The sequence below is a fragment of the Mobula hypostoma genome, chromosome 4 (genome assembly GCF_963921235.1).
Source record: "Mobula hypostoma chromosome 4, sMobHyp1.1, whole genome shotgun sequence".
NCBI lineage: Eukaryota > Metazoa > Chordata > Chondrichthyes > Myliobatiformes > Myliobatidae > Mobula > Mobula hypostoma.
Genome location: NC_086100.1, coordinates 32,471,426 through 32,484,244, shown reverse-complemented (window position 1 = coordinate 32,484,244; position 12,819 = coordinate 32,471,426). Strand labels below are relative to the sequence as shown.

At 41.5% G+C, this 12,819-nt stretch overlaps 1 protein-coding gene across 16 annotated transcripts in view; it reads right to left on the bottom strand.

The window, feature by feature from the left end:
* The window catches only part of dlg1b (discs large MAGUK scaffold protein 1b), a 489,566-nt gene that overhangs the window by 32,882 nt on the left and 443,865 nt on the right, over positions 1 to 12,819 (bottom strand). For all 16 annotated transcript variants that reach the window (XM_063045530.1, XM_063045518.1, XM_063045519.1 and 13 more), the window contains one exon: positions 802 to 868. In XM_063045530.1, coding sequence (XP_062901600.1) covers positions 802 to 868 — 67 coding nt within the window. The remainder of the gene's footprint in view (positions 1 to 801; positions 869 to 12,819) is intronic.

The following is a 12,819-nucleotide window of genomic DNA, read 5'->3' as shown; positions in this document are numbered from 1 at the left end:
GGAAAAAAGCTAATGAAATTCTAAAACAAAATTAACTATACATTTGCTCAATGGTTCCTGATGTTTCTCCACATCTACAATGTGGGAAAGATGCTGAAAAGTTGCAGATTGTAGGCTCAGTGCAGAATACTTTGCTGCTCCCGAAAGTGAGGTGGTCAGCAGTGCAGCCATTATCCCTCAATGCTCAAATATTGGATTACTATCATGTCAGGACCTTGCGCCAAATGAACACTAATTCTTTGTGATGCTAAATAAATCAGGTATTTCACTACTGTAGCTACGAGGGACCCAGTTTTAGGACCAGAATTAACCAGTGAAGCCACATACACTTATGTGCAGTGCTATTACATGCACTACACTTAAACTTTTTACTGGGCTCAACATAATGTCCAGTAGTGTAGCACCTTCAACAAAGAAAAATACCCAAAAGTACTTAACTTTCAACACTAATTTGTGCCATTAACTAATTACATTAACCTGCAAAAGTCAGAATTAAATATTCCTGTGTCTCCAGTTGTAACCCCAGTTTGTTGGATTTAAATAAAATGCATTCATTCATTACATGTTAAGAAATAACGATAAATCAGCAGGTAATTTTCAGAACATGAACTTTCCAGTTTAACAGATGAAATCTACAGAGTGAAACAGTTCTATGGTCTCAAGATTCTTGTCTTTCACATACATTATTTGACATTTTAATTCAAATAGAAAGATAATCACTTTCTTTTAAGGATGTAAATAATTCTACTGATATAAAAATGCAAATTGTAAACCTTTCCCTCCCCAACAAGAAACACTTACCCCTTTATCTCTTGATTTTGAATTGAATTTCACCGTCTTTAACCTGGCCCGCTCTTTCTTCTCAACTCTTTCCGAGTCAGCAAAATAAAGAAAGCCAAAAAATTAGAATCAAATCAAAGAGATTTACATACTTGCAAATCACCTTAATACATTTTAAATTAAATGCCTAATTTTCTACCAATGAACACCTTCAAACCAATAAGGAGGCAGCATTTCACCATCAACATGCGAGGGAAGCATGAAAAGTTAACCTCCTTTGTGAAGAATAGCCTTATAAATACAGCCTAAAGCACAAGAATTTGATTCATTTTTTGGAAGACATGAGGTGCTGCAATAGGCTCAGTTCCTGACATTCGCATTCAATTCTCCAACAAACACCAGCTATTGAGAGGAGGTACCACTGGCAATGTGATGTCTGGCCATCATTGCGGTCCTGTCCTGTCCTTCTCCAGTCCATTACAGCAATTTACAGGGTTGCAAGCTTGATCTCTGGTACTTACTTATTCGGATAGTTTCCATCTTTAGGAAACATATTCAAAAATAGGAATAGAAGTAAAATATTAGCAACTTGCAGCACAAAAGGAAGCTATTTGACCCATCATGTCAAAATTGATTAAAAGCTAAATCACACTCTCCAGCTCCTGGTTTATAACCTTGCAGATTATGGTTTTTCATGCAGGTAATTTTAAAAGCCCAGCAAACGTTTCTGCCCCCATCATTCTTTCAGATAGTGAACTCGAGATCGTACAAAGAAAACAAAATCTTCCGCTCCACTCTAATCCTTTCACCAATTATAGCTCCCAATTGTTCAAATTGTCCACCATCCCAACGTCTCAATTTTAGTACACCTCAAATCTCTTCTTTGATCCAAAGAGAACAACCCCAGATAAGCCATGCTCTCTTCATAGAAACCATAGAAACTACAGCACAGAAACAGGCCTTTTGGCCCTTCTTGGCTGTGCCGAACCATTTTCTGCCTAGTCCCACTGACCTGCACACGGACCATATCCCTCCATACACCTCCCATCCATGTATCCGTGCAATTTATTCTTAAATGTTAAAAAAGAACCCGCATTTACCACCTCACCTGGCAGCTCATTCCATACTCCCACCACTCTCTGTGTGAAGAAGCCCCCCCTAATGTTCCCTTTAAACTTTTCCCCCCTCACCCTTAACCCATGTCCTCTGGTTTTTTTTCTCCCCTTGCCTCAGTGGAAAAAGCCTGCTTGCATTCACTTTATCTATACCCATCATAATTTTATATACCTCTGTCAAATCTCCCCTCATTCTTCTACGCTCCAGGGAATAAAGTCCTAACCTATTCAACCTTTCTCTGTAACTGAGTTTCTCAAGTCCCAGCAACATCCTTGTAAACCTTCTCTGCACTCTTTCAACCTTATTTATATCCTTCCTGTAATTTGGTGACCAAAACTGAACACAATACTCCAGATTTGGCCTCACCAATGCCTTATACAACCTGATCATAACATTCATGAATACAGTTCTCCAGTCCTGACAACGCTCTTGAAAATCTCCTCTGAACTTAGTCCAGTGTTGTGACTTCAAAGACAAGAGAGGTGAAGAGGACTACAGTGGTGATAGGAGATTCCTTAGTCAGAGGAACAGAGATGAGATTCTGTAGGCTCCCGGATGATATGTTGCCTCCCAGGTTCCAGGGTCGGGGATTTCTTCGGATCAGGTCCACTGTATTTTCCAGGGGAAGGGTGCGCAGCCAGAAGTCATGATACATATTGGCAGCAATGACCAAGGTGAGGAGGTCCTGAAGAGGGACTCTGTGGAGTTAGGAAGCTGAAAAAACAGGACCTCCAGAGCGTTAATCTCTGGATTGTTGCCTCTGCCACACGCCAGTGTGGGTAAGAATAGGGTGATCTGGCTGGTGAATGTGTGGCTGAAGAAATGGTGCAGGGGGCAGGGGTTCAGATTTATGGACCATTGGGATCCCTTCTGTGGAAGGTACGACCTGCACAAAAAGGACGGGTTACACCTGAACCCCAGGAAGACCAATATCCCTTTGGGCAAGTTTACTGGAGCTGTTTGGAGGGTTTAAACTCATTCGTCAGGGGGTTAGGGACCAGAGTGATAGCGCAGAGGACGAGGCTTGCAAACTGAGGCAGTGTGGAGTGAGACTCCTAGGAAGGAGAGGCCGACGTCAGGGCAAAATGGCAGTCAACAGGATAAGTTGCAAAGTAAAAGGTGGACAAAATTGAAAAGGTGTTATAATGAATGTGCACAGTATACAGAATAAAATGATGAACTTGTAGCACAGTTCAGATTGGCAGGTATGACTTTGGCATCACTGAATTGTGGCTGAAAAAAGTTTATAGCTGGGAGCTTAATGTCCAAGGATAGCATTGTATCAAAAGGACAAGCAGATAGGCAGAGGGGGTGGCATGGCTCCACTGGTAAAAAAATGAAATCAAATCATTAGAAAGAGGTGACATAGTGTTGGAAGGTATTGAATCATTGTGGGTAGAGCTAAGGAACTGCAAGGGTAAAAAGACCCCGATGAGAGTTATATACAGACCCCCAAACAGTAGTAAGGATGTGGTCTACAAATTACAAGCAGAGATAGAAAATGCTAATGTAATAATAGTCATGGGGGATTTAAATATGCTGGTAGATTGAGAAAATCAAGTTGGTGTTGGATCCCAAGAGGAGGAATTCCTAGAATGCTTGAGAAACATTTTATAGCAACTTGTGGTTAAAACCACTAGGGAATCAGCTATTCTGGATTGTGTATTGTGCAATGAACTGGAATTGATTAGAGAGCTTAAGGTACAGGAGTAAGTGATCATAATATTACAGAGTTCACTCTGCAATTTGAGCAGAAGCTAAAGTCAGATGTACCAGTGTTACAGTGGAGTAAAGGGAATTACAAAGGCATGAGAGAAGAGCTGGCCAAAACTTATCGGGAAAGAACATGTCAGAGATGACGGCAGAGCAACAATGGCTGGAATTTCAGAAAGCAATTCGGTAGATGCAGGATATATCCATCCCAAAGAGAAAGAAGTATTCTAAAGGCAAAATGACATAACCATGGCTAACAAGAGAAGTTAAAGCCAACATAAAGGCTAAAGGGAGTGTATATAGTAGACCAAAAATTAGTGGGGAGTTAGAGGATTGGGAAGCTTTTAAAAATCAACAGAAGGCAACTAAAAAAAAGAAAAGCTGGAATACAAAGGTAAGGTAGCCAATAATATTAAAGAGGATACCAAAAGTTTCTTCAGACACATAAAGTGTAAAAGAGAGGTGGAGTGGATATTGGACCATTGAAAAATGATGCTGGAGAGGTAGTAACGGGGGCCAAGGAAATGGTGGATGAACTGAAAAAGTATTTTTCATCAGTCTTTACTGTTGAAGACACTAGCAGTATGCCAGAAGTTCGAGAGTGTCGGGGGCAGAAGTGTGGAAAGTTGCCATTACTAGGATGAGGGTTTTTCGGAAGCTGGAAGGTCTGGAAGTAGATACATCACCTGGACCAGTGGATGATTGGCAGGAAGCAAAAAGTGAGAACAAAGGGAGCCTTTTCTAGCTGGTTGCCAGCGACTAGTAGTGCTGCACAGGGCTCTCGGTTGAGACCATATCTTTTTTGTATGTCAATGAATTCGATGACGGAATTGAAGACTTTGAGAGAAAATTCAAAAATTTGAGGTGCAAAAGGACTTGGGAGCCCTATTGCATGATTCCCTAAAGATTAATTTGTAGGTTGAGTTGGTGGTGAGGAGGGCAAATGCTGTATTAGCATTCATTTCAAGAAGACTTGAATATAAATGCAAGGATATAATGTTGAGACTTTAAAAAGCACTGGTGAGGCCTCACTTGGATTTTTGTGAGCAGTTTGGGGTTACTTATCTTAGAAAGGATGTGCTGAAACTGGAGAGGGTTCAAAGGAGGTTCATGAAAATGATTCCAGGATTAAACGGCTGGTCATATGAGGAACATTTGATGGCCTGTATTCACTGGAATTCAGAAGGATGAGCGGTAATCTAATTGAAAGCTATTGAATGGTGAATGGTTTTGATAGACTGGATGTAGAGAGGGCATTTCCTACGTTGGGAGTGCCTAAGACCAGAGGGCACAGCCTCAAAATAGAAGGGGGGGGGTGGTCCTTTTAGAACAAAGATGAGGAGGAATTTCTTCAGCCAGAAAGTGGTAAATCTGTGGAATTTATTACCATAGGCGGCTGTGGAGGCCAAGTCACTGGGTATGTTTAAGACAGAGGTTGATAGATTCTTGATTATTCAGGGCATGAAGGGATACAGCGAGAAGGCAGGAGACTAGGGTTGACAAAGAAAATGAATCGGCCATGATGAAACAGTCGCCATGGGCCAAGTGGCCTAATTCTGCTCCTCTATTTTACGGTCCTAGGAATATACGCAATTGGCCTTCTATGCAGAAGAGATGTGAAGGATTTCGGTTGAGTTCTAATTTTAGACTTTTAAAAATTGAACTTATTGATTACCATTACTTTTTAAAAGTTTAGAGCATTTAAAATTTCAGGAATATTTATAAGAGTTTTGATAATCTGCTGAATCAGTGCATAAAACATTGCCAATTTGGTTCTTTCAGAAGCATAAAGGCTGATTTGTTTCTATGCACCAGTCCAAATGCATAATTGGAGTTAGAGATATTTCGTAGTGCAGGGTTTCTTTGCTGAGAACTGGGCTGGCTCCATTAATCAAGATCCTGCCACAGGCACACGACAAAGAAAGTATAATTTTCATAGACATTGGCAAGTGCAGGTGGTTCGCCAGAAGTTGAAAATTCACTGTATCCTTATGTGAACTGAAAGAACATTGAGAGCTTCAAGCTTTAACTAAATTGGTAAATCTGGATTCACAAATATGTCAGATCAAGAAAAGGTAGGTCTTCTTCCCCACTACCAACCCTGCTCCATCATTAGGGAACATGATGAAATTTTACCCATTATTCAGCATTTCACACTCACCATTATTCTACTAGCACATCACGGTTGATCTCACTTAGTGCATTTTCTGTCAACTTGTTCACCAACATACTATTTTATCTGTTAATATTATTGTGTTAATATCATTTTATGAGCAGTGTGTGATCTACGTACTTGTGCTTTGCACCTCGGACCCTGATAAATATTGCTTTGTTTTGCTCTATGTTTGTGTATGTCGTTGAATGACAAACTTGAACTTGGTTCCTCAAGTTCCCTTGACTGAGGAAAGCACAGAATCGCCTCCACTTCCTGAGGAGATTTACATGAGCGAGGCTCCCTGCCCATATTCTAATTACATTCTACCAGAACACCATTGAGAATATCCTGACCAGCTATATCACCGGCGGGTAAGAGAATTAAAAACACAGAAAACATACAGCACAATACAGGCCCTTCGGCCCACAAAGCTGTGCCAAACATGTTCCTACCTTAGAACTACCTAGGCTTTACCCATAGCCCCCTATTCTTCTAAGCTCCATGTAGTCACCCAGGAGTCTCTTAAAAGACCCCATCGTTCCCGCCTCCACCACTGCCGGCGGCAGCTCAATCCACACACTCACCACTCTCTGCGTAAAAAAAGTTACCCCCGTCATCTCCTCTGTAAGGTACTTCCAAGCACCTTAAAACTATGCCCTCTCATGCTAGCCATTTCAGCCTTGTGAAAAAGCCTCTGACTATCCACATGATCAATGCCTCTCATCATCTTATACACCTCTATTAGGTCACTACTCATCCTTCATCGCTCCAAGAAGAAAAGGCCGAGTTTACTCCAGTTATTCTCATAAGACATGCTCCCTAATCTAGGCAACATCCTTGTAAATCTCCTCTGCGCCCTTTCTATGATTTCCATGTCCTTCCTGTACTGAGGCAACCAGAACTGAGTACAGTACTCCAAGTGGGGTCTGACCAGGATCCTATATAGCTGCAACATTACCTCTGGACTCCTAAACTCAGTTCCATGATTGATGAAGGCCAATACACCGTATGCTTTCTTAATCACAGAGTCAACCTGCGTAGCAGCTTTCTTTGGGTGTCCTATGGACTTGGACCCCAAGAATTCTCGGATTCTCCCCACTGCCAAGAGTCTTACCATTAATACTATACTCTGTCATCACATTTGACTCACTAAAATGAACCACTTCACACTCATCTGGATTGAACTCCATCTGCCATTTCTCAGCCCAGTTTTGCATCCTAGCAATGTCCCGCTGTAACCTCTGACAGCCCTCCACACTATCCATAACACCCCCAACCTTTGTGTCATCAGCAAATTTACTAACCCATCCCTCCACTTCCTCATCCAGGTCATTTATAAAAATCACAAAGCATAGGGGTCCCAGAACAGATCCCTGAGGCACACCCACTGGTCACCAGCCTCCATGCAGAATATGACCCACCTACAACCACTCTTTGCCTTCTGTGGGCAAGTCAGTTCTGGATCCACAAAGCAATGTCCCCTTGGATCCCATGCCTCCTTACTTTCTCAATAAGCCTTGCATGGGGTACTTTATCAAATGCAAGGCATCTAACCACAAGACCCTGCAACGGATTGTGAAGACTGCTGAGAGAAACATCGGGGTCTCTTTCCCCTCCATCCTAGATGTATATATCAAAAGTACTGCGTTCACAGAGCTCTCAGCATTTTCAAAGACCCCTCCCATCTGTCCCACAATCTCTTTAACCTCCTACAGACAGGCAGAAGGCACTGCAGTGTAATAACAAGGGCTGCTAAGCTGCATAACAGCTTCTTTTCCCAAGATGAGACTTCTGAGCTCCCAGCTACCACCCAGCACACATTTTTCATGACGCCAGTAGCAGTACACTGTTATACCATATATTTAACTATATGTCATATATGTACTTCATGTCAACTTGTACATCTACAGATTTTTTAAATTATATGTTAACACTATTTTATGTGCTGTCTATGTGTTATGTGTTTTTCACCTTGGTGTCAGAGGATCATTGTTTTGTTTAGGTGAATGCATGTGTATGGTTGATTGAAAATAAACTTGAAGTTGAAATTTATTTCATTATTTCAGTTGATATTCTTCAACTCTATTATTGGGATTCCAACTCACATCGCCACAGTCTGAAGGTAGATGTTACCTGGACCTGACGGACTACGCACTAGGGTTCTGGAAGAGGTGGCTGAAGAGATTATGGAAGCATTAGTATCACAAATGTCACTCCACCCTTTAAGAAGGGAGAGAGGCAGAAGAAAGAAAATTATAGACCAGTTAGCTTGGCCAGTGGTTGGGAAGATGTTGGAGTCCAATATTAAAGATGAGTTTTTGGGATACTTGGCCAAATCAGCAAGGTTTCCTTAGGGGGAGATCTTACTTGATAAATCTGTTGGAATTCTTTGAGGAAATAACAGGCAGAACAGACAAAGGAAAGTCAGTGGTTATTGTTTACTTGGGTTTTCAGAAGGCCTGCATACGAAACTGCTAAACAAGATAAAAGTACTGGAAAGATACTAACATGGATAGATGATTGGCTGACAGGCAGGAGGTAAAGTGTGGGAATAAAAAGGGCCTTTTCTGATTGGCTGCCAGTGACTAGTGATGTTCCGCAGGGTTGGTGTTGGGATCGCTTCTGCTCACGTTAATGATCTGGCTGATGGAGCTGATGGCTTTGTGGCCAAATTTGTGGATGATACACAAACAGATGGAGAGCAGGCAGGATTAAGGAGGCAGGGAGTCTGCAGAAGGGCTTGGACAGTTTAGGAGAATGGGCAAAAAGTGGCAGATTAAATACAGTGCCGGGAAGTGTACGGTCATGTACTTTGGTAGAAGGAATAAAGGCATAAACTATTTTCTAACTTGGGATAAAATTCAAAAATCAGAGGTGAAAAGGACCTTGGAAGTCCTAGGAGACCTTGTGCAGGATTTTCTAACGATTAAATTGCAAATTGAGTTGCAATTTTAGCATTCATTTTGAGGTGGCTTGAGAATGAAAGCAAGGATGCTATGCTGAAGCTTTATAAGGCATTGGTCAGATGGCAATTAGAACACGTTAAGCAGTTTTGGGCCCCTTATCTAAGAAACGATGTGTTGTCATTGGAGAGGGTCCAGAGGAGGTTTATGAGAATGACCTCAGGAATGAAGGAATTAATGTATGAGGAGCTTCTCATGGCTTTGGACCGGTACTCGTTGGAGTCCAGAAGAATACGGGTCAATCTCATTGAAACATATTGAATATTGACAGGCCTAGATAGTGGATGTGGAGAGGATGTTTTCAATAGTGGTGGAGTCTATGTCTAGAGGGCAGAGCCTCAGAATACAATGACATACGTTTAGAAGAGAGAAGAGGAGGAATTTCTTTCATCAGAGGGTAGTGAATCTGTGAGATCCATTGCTTCGTGACGACACCAAGTCATTGGGTATACTTTTAAGAGGAGGATGATAGGCTCTTGATTAGTAAAGGTGTCAAAGGTTACAGGGAGAAAGCAGGAGCTTGGGGTCGGGGGATAATTTATCAGCCATAATGGAATGACAGAACAGACCCAATGGGCCGAATGGTCTGATCCTGCTTCTATGTTTTATGGTCACATCAGAAGCCTGACAACTTAACTACAATATTACCCAATGGGCACAACCATCAAACACCTCAGACCTTGAGCATTCTCCTTATGAAATTCTACATGAAAATTAATCCACCATCCACAGTACACTGTGAGATGAATTTCAAGTACTAAAACCAATTTTGCAAGAGCAGAGTTAAAATGGTAAGGACACTGAACTGGGTAAAGGACATCTTGTCTTTATGGCTAATTAATAGAAACACAGAAATGCTGCAGCAGACTATCTCAGCAGATAATTTCTATCCAAGGTTGATCAAAGGTACATGCAATTTAGATCACTATGAATGGAGACCAAGTTCAAATAAATCCAAATTAGCCAGAAGTTGCAACTGCATTTACTACCATAAAAGGCTTTTTGCGAAAACTTAGAAACTGACAAGCATTGCTAAATATTGATATGTAAGAGGCTATGCAACCATCTGACATTAAATTTTCTGGTGGATGCAAAGCCAGAAGTGTCAGGCAAGAAAAGCCTTCCAAATATTTATATACACTCTATCTTATTAAAAAGGAAGGTTGTGAGAACTGTTTCAGATCTGCATTGATCAACATCCTCTTTCGGTTACAGGTCCTCCCTCTCCAGGTTACAACAGGGTTGTGTTACTGCGAAACGTTCATAACATGAATAGTTTTCAAGTTGGAAATGCGGCTGCAAGCTATGTTTCTACATGCTCTACTACGTTTGCCTGCAGCTATGTTGATTTGGCAGCTGCTGCAGGCAAACATAGTAGCATATGTAGAAATGTAGAAATTGCAAGTTGATGTTGGTATGTACGCAAATTCAGCTGGGCGAGGATATATGATGTAGGAATTGAAACACAATGGGGCAAACATCATTCCTTCCGCATCATTTTTCTTATATTTACAAATGCCTCATCCTAAACTTTCAGCGTGCACTGTCCTATGCCTATCTAGTTCAAGGCACCATCACTGCACAGTTCTTTTTACACACTGCTCTTGGAGTCACCATCACTATTAGTTATTAATTCAACTATGGCCAAGAAAGGATCACTATTACTCAGGAGGATCAAAAATTTAGCATGGGCCTTCACTGATGCACTGCAGAAAGCATCTCATCTGGATGTATCACAGCTTGGCGTAGCAACTCTGCCCGAGACCACAAAAAAATTGTAGAGAAATGTGGACTCAGCTCAGCATGAAATGTTTAAGGAGAACATGAAGGGGAACTCCTTCACTCAGAGGGTGGTGAGAGTGCGGAATGAGCTGCCAGTGGAAGTGGTGGATGCACGCTCGATTTAGAAGTTTGGATGACTATGTGGATAGGAGGTGTATGGAGCGCTATGTTCCAGGTGCAGGTTGATAGGGCTATGCAGAATAATAATAGTTTGGCACAGATTAGATGGGCTGAAGGGCCTGTTTCTGAGCTATAGAGCTCTACGACTCCCTTCCATGGACTCTGCCTATCCTTCTTGCTACCTTGTAAAGCAGCCTACACAATTAAAGGCCACACTCACCCCAGCCCACACTCTATTCCCACCCCCCCCCATGGGCAGAAGATATAAAAGTCTGAAAGCACATTCCACCATGCTCAAAGGCACCTTCTATCCTACTGTTATTCAACTATTGAACAGTTCCCTGGTATAAGATGAACTCATGACCGTACAATCTTTCTTCTTACCGCCTTTTGCAGCTTATTGCCTGCCTGTACTGCAGTTTCCCTGTAACCTTTTTCTGCTTTTGGTTATTGTTTTCCCTTGTGCAATCTCAATGCACTGCAGTGATGAAATATTCTGTATTGATGGTGTTCAAAGTAAAACTTTTCATTGTACCTCTGTCCACGTGACAATAATAAACCAATTTAGTGTCACTTGGCACAAGAAATCTTACAGTGCCTGAGAACCTACATGGACCCACAGCAGCTTAGGATAGGACATCTATGAATTTGCAGAGCATGATAAATGAAAGTCATGGCAGATGGTGGGAGCTACTCAGAAACGAGTTTGAAATGAATGGGATCTTAAAACTTCATAAAAATGAAGCATTACACAATAAAATTTCTTGACCTTGGAATCCAAATCATTTCCATTTTTCCTTCCTGCCACACCAATAGTTATCATGATTTACAAGATGAATCTCTTTCACTAATCCTGAACTATTTTCATAAGCTGCTTCAAAACCCATTTCTCACATTATACCTTTATCTGCTTAATTATTCTTCCAGTCCAGGCTGATAGCTTGTCCCTACTTGGAATGTTAAAAAAATTGCAAGTACAGGAACTTGCTAATCAGTTCATCCTCATTTCCTACTCTACTCCTCTGCAATAAGTCTTTTGCAGATGTAATGCTGGATTTTATTTCTTTTGTTGCATGGTTTGCATTTATAATTCTAAACCTCTAAGGTCATCTTTAATATGTAAAAGTCGCCCATTTTTGTTCATTGGTCTGGTTTGCAGCCATAGTAACAGGAACTTAGCAACAACCAATCTACTGGTTGGTCAGTAGGTTATGGACAGGGCTACCGGCTGGGAGTTTAATGCAAAGCAGAGATTAGGTGAAGAAAAAGAGGGAGGCAAACATTGTGCAAAGGCAACTGGGAACTAGTGAATCTCTTGATGACTACAAAAAATAAAGGAGTGCAGAAGTGTAGAGGTTATAGAAGATATGAGAAGGATCTGGCAGGCAAAGTGAAGCAAAACCCCATGAGATTCTATACCCAAACAAGAGAAGATCTGCAGGTGCTGGAAATTGTGTGCATTGCTGAGATTCTACAGGTATATTGGAGTAAAAGGGTAACTAAGGTACTGGTGAGGCCACACCTGGAGTACTGCATGCAGTTCTGCTCTCCTTACTTGAAGAAGGGTATACTGGCTTTGGAGGCGGTGCAGAGGAGATTCACCAGATTGATTCCAGACATGAGGGGGTTAGACCATGAGGAGAGTTTGAGTCACCTGGGACAGTACTCGCTGGAATTCAGAAGAATGAGAGATTATCCCTTTAGAAACATATAAAATTATGAAAGGGATAGATAAGATAGAGGCAGAAAAGTTGTTTCCACTGGTAGGTGAGACTAGAGCTAGGGGACATAGCCTCAAGATTCGGGGGAAGTAGATTTAGGATGGAGATGAGGAGGAACTATTTTTCCCAGAGGGTGGTGAATCTGTGGAACTGTCTGCACAATGAAACAGTGGAAGCTACCTCAGTAAATATATTTAAGACAAGATTTTTGCATAGTAGGGGAATTAAGGGTTATGGGGAAAAGGCAGGAAGGTGGAGATGAGTCCATGGCCAGATCAGCCTTGATCTTATTGAATGGTAGAGCAGGCTCCATCGGCCAGATGGTCTACTCCTGCTCCTATTTCTTACGTTTTTACGTTAAAGATCAGCATGGCTGTCAGCTTCTGAAACCAAGGAAAATGGGTGAGATTTTTAATCAATATTTCTCTTTAGTTTTTATGGTGGAGAAAACAATCGAAGTAGGGGAAAT